This window comes from Prinia subflava, chromosome 8, assembly GCF_021018805.1.
Source record: "Prinia subflava isolate CZ2003 ecotype Zambia chromosome 8, Cam_Psub_1.2, whole genome shotgun sequence".
Taxonomy (NCBI): domain Eukaryota; kingdom Metazoa; phylum Chordata; class Aves; order Passeriformes; family Cisticolidae; genus Prinia; species Prinia subflava.
The window spans coordinates 13,929,335-13,948,470 of NC_086254.1; the positions used below are offsets into that span (position 1 = coordinate 13,929,335).

The window sequence follows — 19,136 nt, forward strand, 5'->3', positions numbered from 1 at the left end:
AAAAGCTCCTTATAGGATTAGCAGGCTTTAATGTAACTAATCTTGTCAAACCTGCACTTTATAAATCAGTGCTGCAAACAGGAAATCGGTGCCTTTCAGCTTCTGCATTGCAGCACAGCAAGCACTGGCTTTTCTTGCTGCCAAGAGAGCTGAGGTTGGCAACCACCATGAGAAGGTTCTTCTCCAAATACAGCTTAACATGGTAGAAAGGATCCAATATTTGGGGAGTAAAGATGCCAAGAGATGAAAGGTGGAAGGTGTAAAATGGGAGAAGAGAGTAGAGTTTAAGAAAGAACAAAATGAGTTTTCTATGCATAACATTCAGACTTTTTTTTTTTTTTTTAAGACCAAAGTGACAGCAATTGATGGGAAACCCTCTGGGGATCAATATCTGCCCAATTACCTGTCCATCAGCAGCTGGTACTCACCCAGCAAGTGCCACATCCAGCTCCAGGCACCAGATAAACCTTTCCAGGTACGTTTGCTTCACATTCCATCATGGAAACCACTGCATTGCTTGGCTTAAAGTGCTGTGTTCTAATTAAATACTTCTGCAAATTCCTGATTCTGGGATCCTGAAGTGTTACTGTTTGCACCACAAAGGATGAAGGAGCTGCACTTGAGCCACCAAATAATTGTGGGATGTGAGTTACACGAAGTGCTGAGCAGAACTCCCTTGGGGAGAGCAGCAGCTCATTTCCAACCCCTCCTGTACAGAGAGGGGTGGGTGCAGGCATGGAAAACACTTCAGGTTTTCACTTTTGAATGTTCTGTGCACCTCCAGTAATGCTCAGACATGAATTGTTCGCTGAAAATGATTGGAAGTGATGTTAGTGGGAGTGGCTGAATCACTAAAGAGCAAAATTAAGGCTGTGTAGTCTCACTGGAACTTCCAGTTTAAGTCTCAGCTGGATCTGTTTAATCTTCCAGTTACTGAACTGTGAATGTGATTGCTTTGTCTTCTTTGGTAGGTTGTGTAGGAGCCTCTCTAAAAATGTAATCCTGCCCTATAAAAGTTTTTTTGTGATTTTTCTCCTAGAGAAAAGTTCTTGATTTAACCATGATTCCTGTTGCATAATGTTTTCTGAGAGTTGGTCAGGGTTTCTTACCCAACAAAATGTTCTGAAGGTCTGCACAGTGCTCAGTGGGAAAAAAAGTGATTATTGTTTTGGCAATAAACACACTGAGGTTTGTTATCAGCAGGTCCACCAGGTTGGTTTCAGACTCTTTGTATCCAAATAAGAGCATTTTTTAAATCATTGCATTTCATGGAAGTTTAATGGCTAATTAATCTTTTTAAAGTTTCCTGAGGTATGGAAAGGGGATTATACACTGCTAATCTGAACACATTGTTCTTATTATAACCTGATTAGAACTAATTCTTCTGTGGGAAAGCTTGGAGCAGGATGACCAGCTGATGTGGGAACTGTTCCTATGCATTGCCAGCTCTTACTGGGTGTTCCAATTAGCTACATTCATTTTTTTTAATGAATTGTTTCATCATTTGCACTGGGGAATTCTTAATACTTCAAATATTTGATGTCACGAGGCACCTCTTGGACTCAGTGGCATTCTCACTGTATTTAACCATCAGCAGCTCCTTGTACTCCAGTGCTGCCCTTTTGCTTTGTGCCATGAGTGCATTCTGCAGGGAGAACACTTGGAGATGAAAAATGAGAGGTTTTTCAAAACATTTCTTTGGGATCTTCTGTCAAGCCTGAATGGTTTTATTTGGGAACTGCTCTGACATTTCTTTGGGTTTTTCTGTCAAGACTGAATGGTTTTATTTGGGAACTGCTCTGACATTTCTTTGGGATTTTCTGTCAGTCCTGAATGGTTTTATTTGGGAACTGCTCTGACATTTCTTTGGGATTTTCTGTCAGTCCTGAATGGTTTTATTTGGGAACTGCTCTGACATTTCTTTGGGTTTTTCTGTCAAGACTGAATGGTTTTATTTGGGAACTGCTCTGCTGTGAGTGGCAGGAGGGTGAGGAGGGGAAGGTGCTGAAGAAACCCTAGAGAACACAGAGGTGTCAGCCACTCCTCAGACCCCAGGGAGAAGGAGTTTGTGTTCCTAGGGAATTCTGCTGCTCCCCAGAGTGGTCATTCCTCAGCCAGGCATGAGCAGGGTTAATCCCATGGCTGATGTCTGTTCTGTTGGGATTTGGGGGGTTTTGTCTTGGGAGGGTTCAGTGCTCTGGGTGCAGAGTTTCAGTGCCCAGGTGTGCTGCTCTGGAGCCTATTGCAGGCATCAGATGAGCTACCCAGACAAAAATAAAGAAGTTTATTATCATATATTTGTGTTTGACACCTCCCTGAGTGCCCAACTTACAAATTGTTACCAAGATTTTGTGTAATTCGAAGGCATTCTCCCTTGGATCTCTTCCCAGTCATTTCATGGCAGTGTTTGAGTTGGTATTTGCCCCATGAATGTAATCACAATTAAACCCCAAAGACTATCAAACACATCTCTCTTCCCACCCCCAGCCCAACTCTTTCCTTTTTTGGGCTGGGCTACTGAAGGGGTGTCTAAAATTGAACCAATTCTGACAGCTGCTCTGTGCCAAAAGGCTTAACTTCCAGGATTCCAGAGATTCCTTTATTGTTTCATTAATGCACACAACCCCCAGCCCGTTCTGCTGTAGATCTGCAGCGAGTGCAGAGCTGAACACAGACCCCTTTTTACCGTGGGGAACCCCCCAAAGAACAGAGCTAATGCAATAATAATGCACTTTTCAATGCATCCATTTGTTAGCAGAGGGCTCACACCTCCCGTGGCCCGGATCCCAAGGAGTTTTCTGTGCTTTATCACCCAAAAGCTCCTGACAGAGCAGATTTTTGGCTTTTCTGTCCCTGCCTGCAGGTGGGAGAGGAGGCCTGGATTGCAGTGAAGTCCACGTGTCCCTGCAACTTCACTCTGCATTATGAGGTGGCATCACGAGGGAACATCGTCCTGTCGGGGCTGCAGCCCAGCAATGTCACCCAGCAGAGGAGCAAAAGAGCCACCACAGCCTTTGGGAAGAACATTGACCTCACAGGAACAGGTAGCCAGCACCAGAAATGCAACTTGTCCCCCTTTTCAGCAAAAAAAACCCCCAACTTTTCCCCAACCTTTTTGTTAATGTGGTGCTCCTTAAAGAATATGGATGATTTTGTGCAAGAAAAACAGTGAAATCTCTCAGTCTTGTAAAAAAATTAAAATTTAATTATTATTATGAATTATTTATGAATTATGAAATCAAACAAAAAATTCAAATAGTGAAATCCCTCAGTCTTGTGAAAACAAATCTCCAAGAGGGGTAACTCTTGGAGAGTTTTCTTTGGTGTTTCTGCAGTCTTTCTCAGCTGAGAAAACTCTAATATTTGCCTGGAGTGGAGTGGCAGGGAAGCGTAGGGCAGGGCTGAGGTTAAATTGGTTGAGCTTAAACTGAGAAGAGGATGTCAGATGGAAAGAGAAAATTAAATGGATTTATAAAGGAGATCACACAGCCCACAGGGGGAAGGGGAATGAAATGTGGACTCCTGGTTTGTACAAGGAGTAACAGAAAGACATAAATCTGGTGGATTTGGGGTGCAGGGGGATAAAAAATGGTGAGATTGGAATTATAGATATAACAGCTGCCAAAGGACAAGTCTGGCTGTCCTGGTAACCACTTTGGGAGTTGGGGGAAGAGTAAGAGGAACCTCCCTCCATGTACCCCCCAAGCTTCTGGCAATCAGTAATTGGGATTTGTGATGATTTTCTGCACTGAAGGTTTGTTCTGAGCTGCTGCATTTATTGTTTGCTCGGAGGCTTTGTGGCTGCTCTGTCATTGGAAGGGTCCGAGGCCACCTTGTGTGGGACTTGGGCAACCTGGGCTGGTGGAAGTCAAACTTGTCCACAGCAGGGGCTGGAAGTGGAGGATCTTTAAAGATCCCTTCAACCTAAACCATTCTGTGATTCTATTTAACAGCTCCAGTGATTCTGTGCTCTGTAAACTGCATAATCCTCTTCAAATTTATTCCTTTTCACTCATCAGCATCCTCCAGCAGCAGATAACGTTTTCTGTTTATTTTCAAGGGGCTGGTGACTTAACTGTGTGTTTCCTTGATTTCATAGCTGGAAAAACACTGAGTTTTCCACACCTTCTCTGTGCTGCTCATTAAATTATGAGTGCTAATTACCTTTCCCAAAGAGAAGGGAAAGGGAGAAGATTGAGCACTCGAGAAGGTGCTCAACAGGAGCAAGGGAAGAATGCAAGTCTTGAATGGAGAGTTCTGTGCCTGCCAGCATGGGAGGGGGCAGGAAGGGGATGAGTGGGATAAATAAAGCTCCTTTTCTGCACCATTTCTGTTTCAGCACCTCCCAGCACGCCTGCAGCAGAGGTTGAGGTGTGCGTGACCTTCCTGAGGTTCTCAGTCCTTCACTCCATGGCTCCCCTGGGCCGGCTCCTCGTGTACTACGTCAGGGAGAACGGAGAGGGGGTCACAGACAGCCTGCAGTTCTCTGTCAACGCCTCCTTTGAGAACCAGGTAGTGCAGAGGAAGGGCTGCTGCCTCGTCACTCTCTGGTTTTTTGGGAGAACCGTGGGATTTAATGGGATTTCCCTTCCCAGGTTTCCGTGGCGCTCTCGGCCAACGAGACCAGGCCTGGAGACCTCGTGAGCATCAAGGTCAGAGCTGCCAAGGGGAGCTGTGTCTGCGTGGCCACGGTGGACAAGAGTGTCTACCTGCTCAAGCCAGGCTTCCAGCTGACAGCCAGCCAGGTACAGGGAGCTCCAAGCACTGCTGTCCTTCCCTCACTCCCGTGATCCTCACCTGAAATATCCCCCTGCAGCCCCCCAGAGTTCCTGGGCTAGCTCAGATCCTAGAGGGCTTTGGAGGAATATTGCAGGGACAGGGCAAAGGATTCCAAAAGAGGCTCTGACCCCCAGATGGAGTCCAAGATGTTTATTGTAGATGGTTTCCAGGGAGAAAGAGAACAAATGAAGAAGAATAGAGCTTTACAGAGCTTTATCTCCTCTCCTGCTAAGGAGAAAGAGTTGGAACTCAGCCAGTAGGGTCAGAAAGGGGAGGAGGGGTTAAACTGCACAGTTACAGGCTCCAGGGGTCTCTGCGGAGGGAGAGACCATTCCCCAGAGAGATACAACCCTCACCCACCTCGAGGAAGCAGCCGAGGACATCTGAAGTCTGGGACTCGATCTTGAGGCTGGAGACTGAGCAACGCAGGTCCAATCAACGTGATTAATAACATACATTCTCCTCTTTATTCACTAAATGGCCGGTTATATACAGTAAGAACAGTTTACAGTAACAGGTACATTTCTATTGGCAGTGAAGCATGGACAAATATGTAAATATTCACAAATATTCACAGCTCAAGGCAGCTACCGTGTCTTCACAGTAACTGCCCTATTCTATTGATTTCCATACCTTAACCCAATTTCTAACTGTGCCACAAAGCTTAGCTACTTCTACACAGGCCCAAAGCTGAGGCGCAGTTTGGGATAGCTCAAATCTCATTCCACAGCACATTATGCCCACGATCTCTAAGAAATTCGGTTACAGCCCGTGCCCTTTCCCTGCAGGTGTTCCAGGAGCTTGCAGAGTACGATGTGTCCGATGCTTTTGGGGCTCCAAAGGAGGAAGGGCACTTCTGGTGGCCTGGCATGTCCTCACACCGGCGCCGCAGGTCCTCCGTCTTCCCCTGGCACTGGGACATCACCAAGGACGCTCGCTTCGCCTTTACAGTAGGAAGAACCAGCCTCCCTTCTCCCTTTTGTGCTTTCGTGTCTGCAGGGGGGTTTTCAGCTCCATGGGACAGGGGTTCCCCTCACATCAGAGCTGTTTGTCCAGGGTGGGTCGTGTCTGGGTTGAGGAGGGCAGAGGTGTCTGCCAGGGAAAGCCGGAGCTTCCCTTAGAATGGAGAATGTAAACCCCCCATTCCCTCCAAATTATCATAGTTGTGAAATTAAGGGGCTTTCAGGCAAAGGTATGGGGATAGGAATAACAGTTCTTTACTAGGAATATTAAAATTAAAAATGTAATAGTGTTGGGAAAGATGAAGTAGAAAGACCTTGCAAATATGGTGGTTTAGATTCTGGGAGTATGAGTTCAACAATCTCCTTCATAATAGTACAAAAAAGCAAACACTGACAGAGACTATGACCTGACACCCTGTTGGTCAGGGTGTTGGCACAAGTCCAGTTAAGTCCTCCTGGAGTGACAGGTGTGGTTCTGTTGGAGCAGAGATGATCCTGTACCTGTGGAAAGGTGCAGTTCTCCTCTGAAGGCTCAGGGGTGGTGAGATGGGTCCAGTTTTCCTCTGGAATGCAGAGCACACAGGCTGTGCTGCTGTTCTGAATCTCAGGTTTTATCCAGCTGGGCTCCTCTCGCTGTGAGCAGCATCTCCCATGGGATGATGGAATTTTATCAGTCCTGGGTCAGCCTTAATGGCCATGAACAGCAGATATCACCCTTGGGAGGGCATGAAAGAGATAAAGAAAACACCTCCCCAACCAATTTCAACAGCTGGCAATGGAATACACACTGCTGGTTACGTCTTCCAATGCAACCCAAGACAGCAGGATGAAAAGTAAATTTTGGGAACAGAGTGCTCTGTTCTAGCAAAGATACTGGACAAACATGGTTTGATTTTGGCCGATCTGGGGAGGGCCAGTTTCCTGCTGGGTGAAGGAATTCGTGCTGAGACTCAGGCAGGGACCAGGAGGCTCCTCCAGGCAGGGGTGAGCCCCCAGATCTCTTCTGCAGCTGCTCCAGCAGGGAGGAAGGTGGAATGTGGATCTTTCCTTGTAGCCTTTTGGACTGTCCCTTGGAAATCATTTCAGTTTCTTTCCTGCCCTGGTTCTCCCAGCTTCTGTTGACTTCTGCATGAAAGACCTTTATATCCTTGATCGGGTTACTACCGAAATGTTATACATTTATAGTTACTTGGTGTGTTTACATAGTTAAACCTGGCCAGATTTTAAAAATCTGATTTCCTTTGATCCGTGCTGTGCATTTGAATCAAGTTGCAAGTTGAGCACTTAAAACAAGTTGGGTTTTTTACACGTACTCATGCACTAATTCATTTCTTCATTGCTTTGCATGCTAACAGTGCAGGCTTTTAGGCTGAAAACCAGTGATTTGTAGCTCTTAGGACACTATTTCCGTGAGCTTTTTGCTTTGCTTTTGTTTAAAATGAGTGTTCCCTAATTTATTTGAGAAGTTCTACCTGTTTGCCTCTTCCTATAGTTGTAGAGTGGAGCCATCCACCCTTTCAGGCTCTGCTCACATCCGTTCTCTGCTTCCCACACCCTGCAGGGTGCAGGCTCTGCTCCCTGAAAAGAGGAGATGCCATGGGAAAGGCTGAGCTGTAAATGTTTGTTATTCTTTAAATCACCTTCTCCTGCTTGCTCCTCTGAAATGCAGACTGGCCTGGAGAACCAGTCACAGCTCTGATCTTTGATGTTCTTTCCCTTTTTAATCCACATAAATGCTAATAATGATGATCCTTGCTTCCTGCAGGTCCAACACCTCTCCATTCTCTGTCCCTCCTCTCATTTTAGCTGAATTGTTTTATGCTGTTGCCTTAAACCCCAGAGGCTTTCACACATTCCCCCAATGCCTCAATCTCTTAATTACAAACTCTAAATCCTCATTTTTGCCCACTGCTGCTTCTCCCCCTCGGGCCTGAAGGGGTTTTTTTGCTCTGATGCAGCATTTTTTATCCTGATACTGTACACTTAGTCTGAGTCTGAGAGCTGTACACTCTTGGGAAAAGGTTGATTTTTGGGGAGCTGGTGTGCAAGAACTGGGGGTGTGTGCAGAGAACAAAACTCATTCCCCAGTGGTGCTGGGAGCTGCTGCCTCTCATGAATTAAAGCATTTAGGGGACACAGAGCTGGCAGCAGCCTCCTCAGGAGCTCTGTGCTCTCCTGTGTGGACATTTCTCATTTTGCTTGGCACCCCTGGCAGGGCAGAACTGGTGATGCCTGATGAGAGAGCTGCCTGCTCACTGGAAACTTTTAGGAAGGGTAAAAAAAATTCCTAATGTTTTATTCTAGGGGAAAAATACATATAATGATTTTTTTTTTAACCTGTCACATTTGCCCAGTAATGTTAGATACTGATTTAAATGCATTTTCCAAGCAGACAAGAGCTTTGTCATAAAGCCTCTGCCTATGCATCTTCACAATGACAGTTACTTTTATAAAAAGCTTTTAAAAAGTTCTCAAGATTCAATAGAGATTTCCCCTGTAAGTGTTGAAATAGGATTGAGGGATTCTATTAAAAAACCAACCAAACAAACAAAAAAAAAACCCAAAAAAACAAAACAAACAAAAAAAACACCCCAAAAAACAAAAACAAAAAACCAAACAAACAAACCAACAAAAAAAAAAAAAAACACAAAAAAAACCCGAAAAAAACCAAACAAACCCCACGACATTTAATTCTTATTCTTTTTATTTATTTCTTTTTTTCCTCACTGGTTTTTGTGTTGTGGTGTTGATTTTTCACTGTCCAGGAGACTGGCTTGGTGGTGATGACTGACATAGTCAGCCTGAACCACAGGCAGAACGGAGGGATGTACACGGACGAGGCTGTCCCCGCCTTCCAGCCACACACGGGCACCTTGGTGGCCACCATGCACTCCAAAATAGCACCCAGGTAACGTTTGGGGTTTAATTTCCATTGTCTGGGATAATCCTGGCTCTTTTTTTCCTCTGTTCTCAGCTGTTTTCCACCTCTTTCCCCCCAGGTTTAGGCAAGGCAGTGATGGGGAAATTCTTCCAAAGAGTTTGGTAGATGTAAAACAATTTTAACTGACATTTCTTTGTTAAATTTAATTTAATTCTGGAAAAATGACATATGCAAAGAGTCCTGAATTGTCATTTTGAAGACTATTTCTATGCAATTTGCTGCGAGTTCCTTGGAATATTTGCAAGCTACAGCTGTTTTTGCAGAGTCACTCATTGCTCATGATTTGGACCATTCAGCTGGTGGTCAAAATCATCAGAATGAGGGGCTGCAGGAAGGAAAGGTTGTGAAATTGTTGTGAAAGGTTGTGCAAGTGATGCTGCAGCTGAGGGTGGAGCTTCCCTCTGCATCCTGAACTTCCTGGAAGCCTCTCTTGGCAGAGGAAATTCTGGGATTGGTTAAGAAATAGATAATGAAGCACAACAGGTAGAGAAAAGCTGATTTAAATTATTAAAGTGTTAGACAATCAAGACAATTCAAAGAGAGGGGATGGAGAAGGATGTGGAGTAGTGACTGTAGTAACTGCTTTTGTATTTTTTCCCCTTGATTCCATTTGGTGAGAGAATTTGAATCACAAACCAATTTTATTTTAGATTCCATTATTTCTGCTAGTTTCAAGGTTATCTTACTTGTACCATTTCTTTCAATTCCTGTTCCTGTCTGCAGAGTGTGTGTGCACACAAAGGGATTGTTCCAAAAGCTCTGTAATTTGTGTTAGGAGTGATCACCCACTCACTTAATGAGTCTGCACCAGGCAGAGCTTTGGTCATGTGAACCAGGGTCAGGTGGGAACTCTGATTTATCAGAGACTGCTGAAAATATCTGATTAAAAGAATCCGTTTGCAAGGATTTGTTTCTTGTTCTAGCAGAGCCGAGAAGAGGAAAAGAACCTTCTTCCCTGAGACGTGGATTTGGCACTGCCTCAATGTCAGGTATTGACATTTATAATGTATATAATTAATATAATATATTAATTATATCCAGAGGGTTGTATTCTCTGCAGCTACAAAAAACAAAGTTCTTTAAAAACTAATGAGTTACACCATCATTTTCTGATTTTAAATTTCTTTTATTATTATTTTCTTCCCTATTATTGTTTTTCTTCATTACCACTTCAGTCTTTGCAACATTTCCTCAGGTCCTGAAGTGTGTTCCCTTGCTTCAGGCTGAACCTGTCAGTTGTGTCTACATTGATTCTCTATTGATTGCTTTTCAAATTTCACTTCTCTGTCATCTCCTGCAAGAACACCTTCCCCAGACCTCATAAATCCTGGTTTCCTCTGGGTACAGTTGGAACTAAAAAAAAAATTACTCAAGAGATAACTAATCCATCTCACAGCAGCACATCTAGGATAATTTGAAGCAATTATTAAAAAGCTTCTCCAGGTTTGCAAGTAAACTTCATTCTCAATAAATGATTGTAAATTAAATTTGACGGGAACTTGGAGCAAGTGTATTCAAATCTGTTCAATTGAGCATGAAATATGCTTTGTAGAAGTACACAAAGAATTGCAGAAGTGCCCATTTGGGCCTCAGCAAGCTGGGACAGTTAATTATAAGTGGGAGAGTGTGGAATAAAAAGTTGCAGATTGCATTTTCTCCACTTCATTTCGTTAGAAACAACCGAGTTGGAGCATTCCTTAATTTCCAGTCTCTTGAACAGGAAGAATTTTTTTTTTTTTCTTCTACCATTTATAATTATAATATACAATCCTTAAAAAAAATTTTTAAAAAAAGAAGAAACAAAAGCCTAATGTCAACTTCCCAAACCAATTCTTAAAAATTCCTGGAGCCTGGCTGGAGGGTCTAATGGCTGGAAATGAGTGTGTACTTTGGCCCTGTGCCCAGAAGAGTAAGTGCCCTCATGTGTGAAAATAATGTTAATGCTGGTTATGGGCTGAAATCCCAGTGGAAGGAACATCAGCTGCAACAAATTGTCCGGTTAAACAGGCTGGAATGGAGCCAGCCCTGGAGCCAGGACACCCCGCACCTCCTCAGGGGTGAGGACACACAGAGCCAGCCTGCCCAAAAGGGGTTAAAATAACTTCAATATTTAGTAGGTTTGGGTTTGGATGTTGAGCAGGAATTGTTGGGTGTGAGGGTGGGCAGGCCCTGGCACAGGGTGCCCCGAGCAGCTGTGGCTGCCCCTGGATCCCTGGCAGTGTCCAAGGCCAGGCTGGACAGGGCTTGGAGCAGCCTGGGACAGTGGAAGGTGTCCCTGCCATGGCAGGGGTGACACTGGGTGGGCTTTGAGGTCCCTCCCAACCCAAATAATTCCATGTTTCTCTGATACAAGTGCATTTCCCAAGGCTTTTCCCTCTGGAGTTTGGGCTGGGGGATCCACATTCACCATTGCTTGGAGGCTGAGTGAACTCACAAAAAGCTCAGTGGTCTCCACTTTTTATTATTTTAATCCTTTCCCTTCGTAATACAAACAGAGAAATGAGGCCCTGAGGAGCTGCCTGGCCCCTGGCAGCAACAACAGCTCCAGGCTCCCTGAGAATTCCCTCAGAGGAGCAAAGGAGCTCCACTGGTGCCTCAAGTGTGAACAAACTTTATTTGAAAAGTATTTGAAAAGCAGTGGAGGTGCAGCCCTTGGGCGTGTTCTGGGTGTGCATCAGGCACCTCTGCAGATGAGGACATCATGTCGAGCTGGACACTTGCACAACTCCTTCTGAAGCCCTCCCATTCTCATTTTCCATGCCCCAAAAGCCTACAGAGCTGGCAGCACGAGTGTCAGGCTCTGGGGAATAAATGAGAATTTGAGAAAAAACAACCTTAGGGTGTACTCACAACTGCACCACTCTCCCTGCCAGCTGAGCCATGAAATAGCTTTTGTTCTTGTGTTGGAGGAAATGTTTTCTGTTCCAGGCAGGGCTAAAGCTTCTTTGCAGGAGGCAAATAGCAACGTCTGAAGAAAAAAACCTGAATTTTTATTATTATAAAGCATGGAAGAGGATAGCAGGTTTATGATAGCCTGTGGTGCTGTGCACAGGAAAGCTCAATACTCAGAGATTGGATTTTTAGTAATTAATTTCAATCCTCATTGAAAGAAAATGATAAATTTGGAAATTTTCTGAGTCAGTCATTCCTAAACTAAGCAAACCAAAATTTTGGTTTGTGAATCACAACGAGCAGTTGCTGAACTGGATCTTTAGAAAGTTTCTGTCTGTCCTTGTGTTCAAGCAGAGTGTGGCAAGGGGCACAGGGACAATGAGTTCCAACAAAAAACATTTTTATTTCACTAGCTATTAAATCAATTATTGTTGATTTTATCCAGGACTTCAGTATGGGATTATTTCTTGTTTTTCCTTTTAGATTTTGGGGTTTGTTCCAGAGTTTTGTTTAGATTTTTTTTTTTTTTTTTTTTTACTTAATGCAAACATTTGCCTTTAAGAAAAGTGACTTGGCAATGAGGCAACGAATGAAGTTTTTAACCCTGGAAGAATTTGTGTTTTGCAGAAGTAACTATTTGCTTTTCTGCTGGTTATAAATACTGGCAGGTCCCAAAAATGATAGAAAATATGGTAAATATACATGGTAAAAAATAGAACTAAAAAGCATATAGGAGCATATAGGAGCATATAGGAGCATATAGGAGCATATAGGAGCATATAGGAGCATATAGGAGCATATAGGAGCATATAGGAGCATATAGGAGCATATAGGGTAAAAATATGGCCTTTAGTAAAGTTCAAAGCAGAAGATGCTGCCTGATCAACCTGGGTCTGGAGGGAACGCTCAGGGACGTCATTAAAAATCCCTTTATCAGCGTGACCAAGCCAAGCTGTTCTGTGTTCCCCTGGCAGTGCCAGCTCAGGGACGTCATTAAAAATCCCTTTATCAGCGTGACCAAGCCAAGCTGTTCTGTGTTCCCCTGGCAGTGCCAGCTCGGGGGAGGCCCAGCTGCAGGTGGAGGTGCCCGACTCCATCACCACGTGGCTGACGGAGGCCGTGGCCGTGTCTGAGGAGCAGGGCCTGGGCATCGCCCGGCGGGCAGAGCTCAGGACCTTCAAACCCTTCTTCATCGACTTCACGCTGCCCTACCGCGTCATCCGCGGCGAGCAGACCAAGATCCCCCTCACCGTCTACAACTACCTGGCCCTGTGTGCAGAGGTAAATGTGGCTTTTTGCCCTCTTCTCCTGCCAGATTAAATCCTCATTTCGTGTTCAGGCTCAGGTGTTTATTCATTCTGATCTAGGTTAGTCTCACAGAGTGTGACTTATAGATAACAAAGTAAAAAATGGCCCCTGTCTGTTCTCTGCAAGGTCTTTTAAGGATAAACTGTCCAATTACAAAATGACACCTAAATTATTTTGGCTTTTAACCTAATAATCAACCACCTGTGGGCTGCAGTGCAGACTTTTCTACCCAATTACAAAATACCACCCAAACCCATGAAGAAAGTGGAGAAAAAGAAGGACTGGCCTCTGCCCTAAAACCTACATCTTGCTTTATATATATAAATAAATAAATATATACTTATATATTTCTTTTATAGTAATATATATATATTACTGTAGTCTAAACCCTTAAACTCTAAGTTTCCACCCTGTGATATCACACACTTCTGTTTAAACTACACACCCACAATCCCAGTGTTATCACTCAATTTTGGGAGCCTTCTCCAAGCCCTCAGGTCCCATGCACTGTTTTTTGGGGGGTCAGTGCCTGCCAGCACAGAAAATCCCAAATTCTCAGTGCCCAGGGTCCCAACAGGTCACAGCTCAGTCCTCACTCCTGGTTCACTTCTGGGTTATCACCAGGCACAGTAGATCAGGTGTCAGGCCAGCAGAGAGGTAAACTCAGCAGAGATGCTTTGAGAAGATAAATATTGGATTTTTTTGACTCAAATAAATGTCACTGCTTCATTTGTTTTTCATCTGAAGCACGTGTAGTAGGCTGAGGGGTCTTGCAGCACTTCAGAAAAGCAAATGTTGAGAAAGACAGGGAAGACAACTTCAAATCTCATGCTGAACCACAAAGAAAAATTTCCTCAATAGTCAAAAAGCTGCCAAAAATAGCTCATTTTGAAGGATTTTTTTTCTCAAGAAATTCCATCTCCCTTGATGTTTTCTTCTCACACTCCCCATCTGCCCAGCTCCAGTAGCATCTCCCAGAAATACTCGTAGGATTGCTGAGCTGAAATTACTCCTCTCAGTCAAATCCACAGCTAGACACTGTAGAATGAATAATCTGAATTCTGTGACTTTTATAAAGAATTCTGGGGGTTTCACATCATTCACATAGATCAGCTTGGCTTTGAGACTGATACTCCCAATAAATGACATTTCTAATATTTTCCCAGGTCCATGTGAAGATCTCTGTCCCAAAAGGCATCAAGTTTGTTGGGCACCCAGGGAAGCACCACCTGACCAGGAAGAAATGTGTGGCCCCCGGGGAAGCCAAGCCCACCTCCATCGTCCTGTCCTTCAGTGAGCTGGGCCTCAGCAACATCACTGGTACACACAGCTCAAACTTGGTCCTAAAAGGGGTTTTACAAGCGTTTCTTCTTATTCCTCTCTCAGGAGAAAATTCTTAATTTGCTGTTGCCCCAGTGGATTCATTCCGCTTGCTGCCAGCTTGGCTTTTCAGCCTCATTTGTTGTGGGAATAAATTCCATTCTGTGGTGCACAGAATGCACAAAGAAACATCCTGACATTCTCTGGTGATCATTTTTCCTGTTGTGGTGATATTTGCTCATGCAAGGGTTGGGTCTGTTACATTTCCCTGAAGAGATTGGTGGAAATTTTTAAACGAGAAAATAACAACAAATTCTGTGCAAATAATCCCAGTAAAATCCCTGCAACACCCAAAACTAGGAAAGAATTTCTCTGTTGCCCCCTTGCCTGATTTTAGATGTGATCACTTGAATATGGATAAAGGGAATATGAGAGAGAGGTAATTACAGCACTTGATGTGCTGTTAATCAGCTTCTTCTAATTAGTCTGGATCGCTCTAATTCTAGAGATCTTCCTATTTCAAATTCTCTGCTGCTTTTCCCTTTTGTTTCTCAGCAAAAGCTTTTGCCTATGGTGGGACCAGCTGCTGTCAGGAGGGGATGCAGCCCCTGAAGAATGGCAAACACTCAGAGGATTCGTACCTGGACAAGAGGAGCCCTGTGGGGGTGGATTATGTTCGCAGCAGTGTCATTATTGAGGTGAGAAAATGTGAATTTATGATAAGTCAGGGGAAAAAAATGCTCGGGCAAATTGTGCAATCAAAAATGAATAGGTTTATAAAGATCCTCAAGTTGATTTATGGTGTGTTAGGGAGATTGGAAATAATCAGCTTTAGTGGGACTTGCACAGAGCCCATTGGAGCTCCTCTGGTGAATCTTCAACAATGTTCAGGAGAAAAAGCAGTGGAAATTTTATGGGATAAGCTTGCCTTATAAATCCAAGAAATATGATAAAATTCAAGGTTCTCTGGCAGTGGTTAGCACTGCTCTAGCTAACAGAACACACTGCCATCTCTTTTCTATAAAGGATATAAACCCTGCACAGCAGCAAAAATAATTTCTGTATTTTCCAAGTAAAACTGGAATCTGCTCCTGCTCATCCAAGCCCTGTGGTTTATGTTTATGTGGATTTCTGTCTTTCTATAGCCTGAGGGACTGTCCAGAGAATACACCTACAGTGTGTTCTTCTGCCCAAATGGTGAGTTCATGATTTGAATAAGATATTCAGTTTGTTTGAATCAGTTTTAAAAAGAAGCATTTGGCTTCCTCTCATTAAAAAAAAAAATTAAAATCTTTATTTCCATTCCTCTGTGATTGATGAGTTATGGTGTGTAGGAAGAACTTGTAAATAAAGAGTCTTTCTTACCTGGCTGGCTAATTATGAATTTGCTCTAACTGCCCAAGTGATTTCTGGAAATGGCCATTAAATTCCTTTACTTTATGGAACAGTTTCAGTATTCAGCACTGTGGACAGTAACTGGGACTGTGCTTTATTTTCAGCTGGTGTTTTAAGATTCAGCTCTGGAATCAGTCTGTCCTTTCTGCCAGAGATTTGGATAGCTCAGAGTTGGCTCCAGTAGCTAAACAGAGATGTTTTTGACCACTGCATTAGGACTGAAAAATCACTTGCTGAGTTCATAAGAAATTCAGCTGAGCAGTTTGAAGGATTTTCTGCCTTTAGGGGGGTAAAAATAAAAGATGAGAAGAAACACCAACAGTACAAAAGTATTTTAATATTTAAAAGAAGCTGGAAAAAAACCCCCATGTACTTAAGAAAGACCTGTTTGAATTTCAGTCCTCAGCCAGGGTTTATTCTCAATGTCTGTAAGACCAGCTCTAACTCTTACAAATTCCCTTGTTTTTCTGACTAGAGAAAATACACATCTCCACACCTAACAAATACGAGTACCAGTACATGCAGAGGCCAGCCCAGATGAGCCACTTTGACCTTGCTGTGAAGGCTCACAACGATGCTCACCTGGCCCTGTCCTCCGGCCCCCACGACATGGCAGAGATGACAGAGATCGTCATCGGGGGACAGCAGAACACCAAAACTTGGATTTCCACCAGCAAAATGGGAGAGCCAGTGGCCAGCAGGGACACCCCTGGCATCCTCTCCTGGGATGAGTTCCGCAGCTTCTGGATCAGCTGGAAAAATGGAGTTATCCAGGTGCTGAGTGTGATGGTCTGGAGGTGTCTTTTTAAACAGTTTGAGCACACACAGAGCAGTTTTTTCCTGGCTATGGAAGGTGGGAGCTTCATTCCTGTTGCCTTTTCCCTCTGAAGCCCTGCTCGGGCTGTTGTGATCAGGACAAATCTGCTTTTGCCACCATTATGTTCTCAGTAATTCACTCCTCAATATTTTTAGTGATGAAAGCCTTGAGGGCCAAGCCTGTGGAATTCTCTTTGAGCTTCCTTGGATTGATTTGTGGGTGGGAAAGAGAGAGGTATTTCTGCATCTGCAGTGCACATCTGAGCTGGGAGGTGTCCAGAGCGACTCCACGTGTGTGGAACTCCATGGCTGAGGAAAATCCAGGCACAGAAAATCCCCAAAACCTTCAGCATGCAGGCTCAAACACAGAAATGAGCACAGGGTTCAACCTCAGATCCTGGAAAAGGCTTCCAGATTTAAAGACCATAAGCAAGAATGTGGGTTTGTAGTGTAGATAGAAGCACATTAAAAGGTTTTAAAGTTTGGATGTAGAAGTAGTTACAGGAACAGTAAAAAGTTTTGAGGTGCAGCAAGCAGGTTTGTGTGTCATTAGCTGATTGGTTAAGAAGGTCTGCATTGCTGAAAGATGTGTGATACAATTTAATTAGCTGTTAATGTGAAAGCAGAAACAACCTTTGTGGCAGGAGCTTTTTGGCTAATAAACCTTTAAAACCCCCCTTGTAACCAGTGATCTTGTGACCACTGACCACGGACCTGTGGCCTGTGCGGTGAAGACGTTCTCACTCCTCATGAGACTGTAGAAGACCAGAGCAATAAATCATGTTTGGAAGAGTATCCAGCAGCCCCATCTCTCTCAATATCCTGATCTGTGGTGTCTTGTCCCTTCCAGGTTGGCCACGGTACTCGGGTGCTAAACGAATCTATAATTGTGGAGTGGACAGCCCCCAAACAGCTTGAGGTGAAGTACATTGGCTTTTCCACAGGCTGGGGGTCAATGGGAGAGTTTAAAATTTGGAGAAAAGAAGAGACTGATGAAAATCACAATGAAGCATTTACTCTTGGAGTTCCCCACAACATAATTCCAGGATCAGAAAGAGCTACGGCTTCAATCATAGGTATCAATTATCAGGAGGTATCACTTAGGTACCCGTTATCAAATGTGAACAGATGCTCCAGCTGTTACTTCTGAGCAGTACTTGAGTAATGCACACCAGCTAAGATAGTCACAGGCACTTTAAAAGGTTTATTACTGCTTAATTCTGGGGTAGATAATTCCTTGGGGTTTCTTTGTCACTTGTTTGAAGCCTGGTTGGGTTGAGAGTGGCTTAAAGTTGGTGCCACATGAGGGGCTTTGCAGGGGCACTGTTGCTGTTCGTGGTTATTTATTTCATTGTCATCCTCACCACAAACTGTGTTCTAAACTGGGAAGTCATGGATACTCAAAGGCTGAAATGTGGAATTTCTTTAAGCCACATTCTTTAACCTTCAATCTTTTTAAGAGATTGAAGGGCTAAGACTTAACAGCTGAAGGGCTTCCCACTTATGGCACAGTTTATTTATTTAAGCTGGGGCAGCCAGGAGACACCAGTGCAGTGAGGAGGGGGCTGATCACAGAGCACCAAAAGGAAACCTGTGTTGCAGCCATGAGGCCTGAGAGGCCTCTCTGGAGATCAGTTCCCTAAAATAAAGAAATGCCTGGTCATGGTGACTGGACCAAGGAACCCCTCTCCTGCCCTCGGACCCTCTCTTATCTCCCTGTAAGACAAGAGATAACTTCACTTTTACCCCAACTCACAGCATTGGACCATTTCTCAAAACCTTGGTGTCCTATAAAAACCCCACTTTTGCCCAGCTCAGTGGAAGAGCTGTCCCTGAAACCCTTCATGGAGGATGCCAATAAAGATTCATCCATGGAACCTCATCCAGCACTTCTCCTCTCTCTCCCTGCTGAGGCACTTAGCAAGTTCATGAGCTGAAATCACTGAGAGCTGAACCTGCACAGAGCTGAAATCTCTTAGAGCTGAAATCACTGAGAGCTGAGCTTGCTAAGAGCTGAAATCTCTCAGAGCTGAGCTTGCTAAGAGCTGAAATCTCTCAGAGCTGAGCTCGCTAAGAGCTGAAATCGCTTAGAGCTGAGCTCGCTAAGAGCTGAAATCGCTCAGAGCTGAGCTCGCTAAGAGCTGAAATCACTCAGAACTGAGCTTGCTAAGAGCTGAAATCTCTTAGAGCTGAGCTTGCTAAGTACTGCCTGTGCCTGGGAGCTTTGCCCGAGGTGCTTGGACAGGAGGTGCTCAGGGTACCCCTATCCAGGAGCACCCACGGCAGCCGGGATCGAACTGATCCTGGAGCCCCAGGAGGGATAAAATCCTGGATTTTCCTGGTGCTGAACATTCCCCCTCTTCCTCCAACAGGAGACGTGATGGGTCCCACCCTGAACAACCTGGACAACCTGCTGAGGTTGCCCTTTGGCTGTGGGGAGCAGAACATGATCCACTTTGCTCCCAACGTCTTTGTCCTGAAATACCTGCAGAAAACCAAACAGCTCAGCCACGACGTGGAGGTTGAGGCCACCGATTACCTCGTTCAAGGTAACTCATTACAATTAAATTTACAGATGGAGAAAGGGTTTTGAATTCATAGTTTTACTTTATATGTCACTTTTTCTAATCAACAATAGCCCAAGTGATGAGGATTCATCATTTCTTGCAGGATAATCTCACAGTCTGACAGATTTTAATGTCAAGATGTTTTCCCTTGATATA

At 44.1% G+C, this 19,136-nt stretch overlaps 1 protein-coding gene across 3 annotated transcripts in view; it reads left to right on the forward strand.

Annotated features, from left to right (window-relative positions):
* Positions 1-19,136, forward strand: part of CPAMD8 (C3 and PZP like alpha-2-macroglobulin domain containing 8) — a 62,667-nt gene that overhangs the window by 9,335 nt on the left and 34,196 nt on the right. For 2 of the 3 annotated variants that reach the window (XM_063403207.1, XM_063403206.1), the window contains exons 13-26: positions 347-475; positions 2,864-3,044; positions 4,340-4,512; positions 4,596-4,745; positions 5,568-5,729; positions 8,507-8,649; positions 9,606-9,671; positions 12,624-12,855; positions 14,049-14,202; positions 14,758-14,900; positions 15,348-15,399; positions 16,073-16,371; positions 17,264-17,489; positions 18,786-18,962. In XM_063403207.1, coding sequence (XP_063259277.1) covers positions 347-475; positions 2,864-3,044; positions 4,340-4,512; positions 4,596-4,745; positions 5,568-5,729; positions 8,507-8,649; positions 9,606-9,671; positions 12,624-12,855; positions 14,049-14,202; positions 14,758-14,900; positions 15,348-15,399; positions 16,073-16,371; positions 17,264-17,489; positions 18,786-18,962 — 2,287 coding nt within the window. The remainder of the gene's footprint in view (positions 1-346; positions 476-2,863; positions 3,045-4,339; positions 4,513-4,595; positions 4,746-5,567; positions 5,730-8,506; positions 8,650-9,605; positions 9,672-12,623; positions 12,856-14,048; positions 14,203-14,757; positions 14,901-15,347; positions 15,400-16,072; positions 16,372-17,263; positions 17,490-18,785; positions 18,963-19,136) is intronic. The other variant, XM_063403208.1, reaches the window with a different exon arrangement.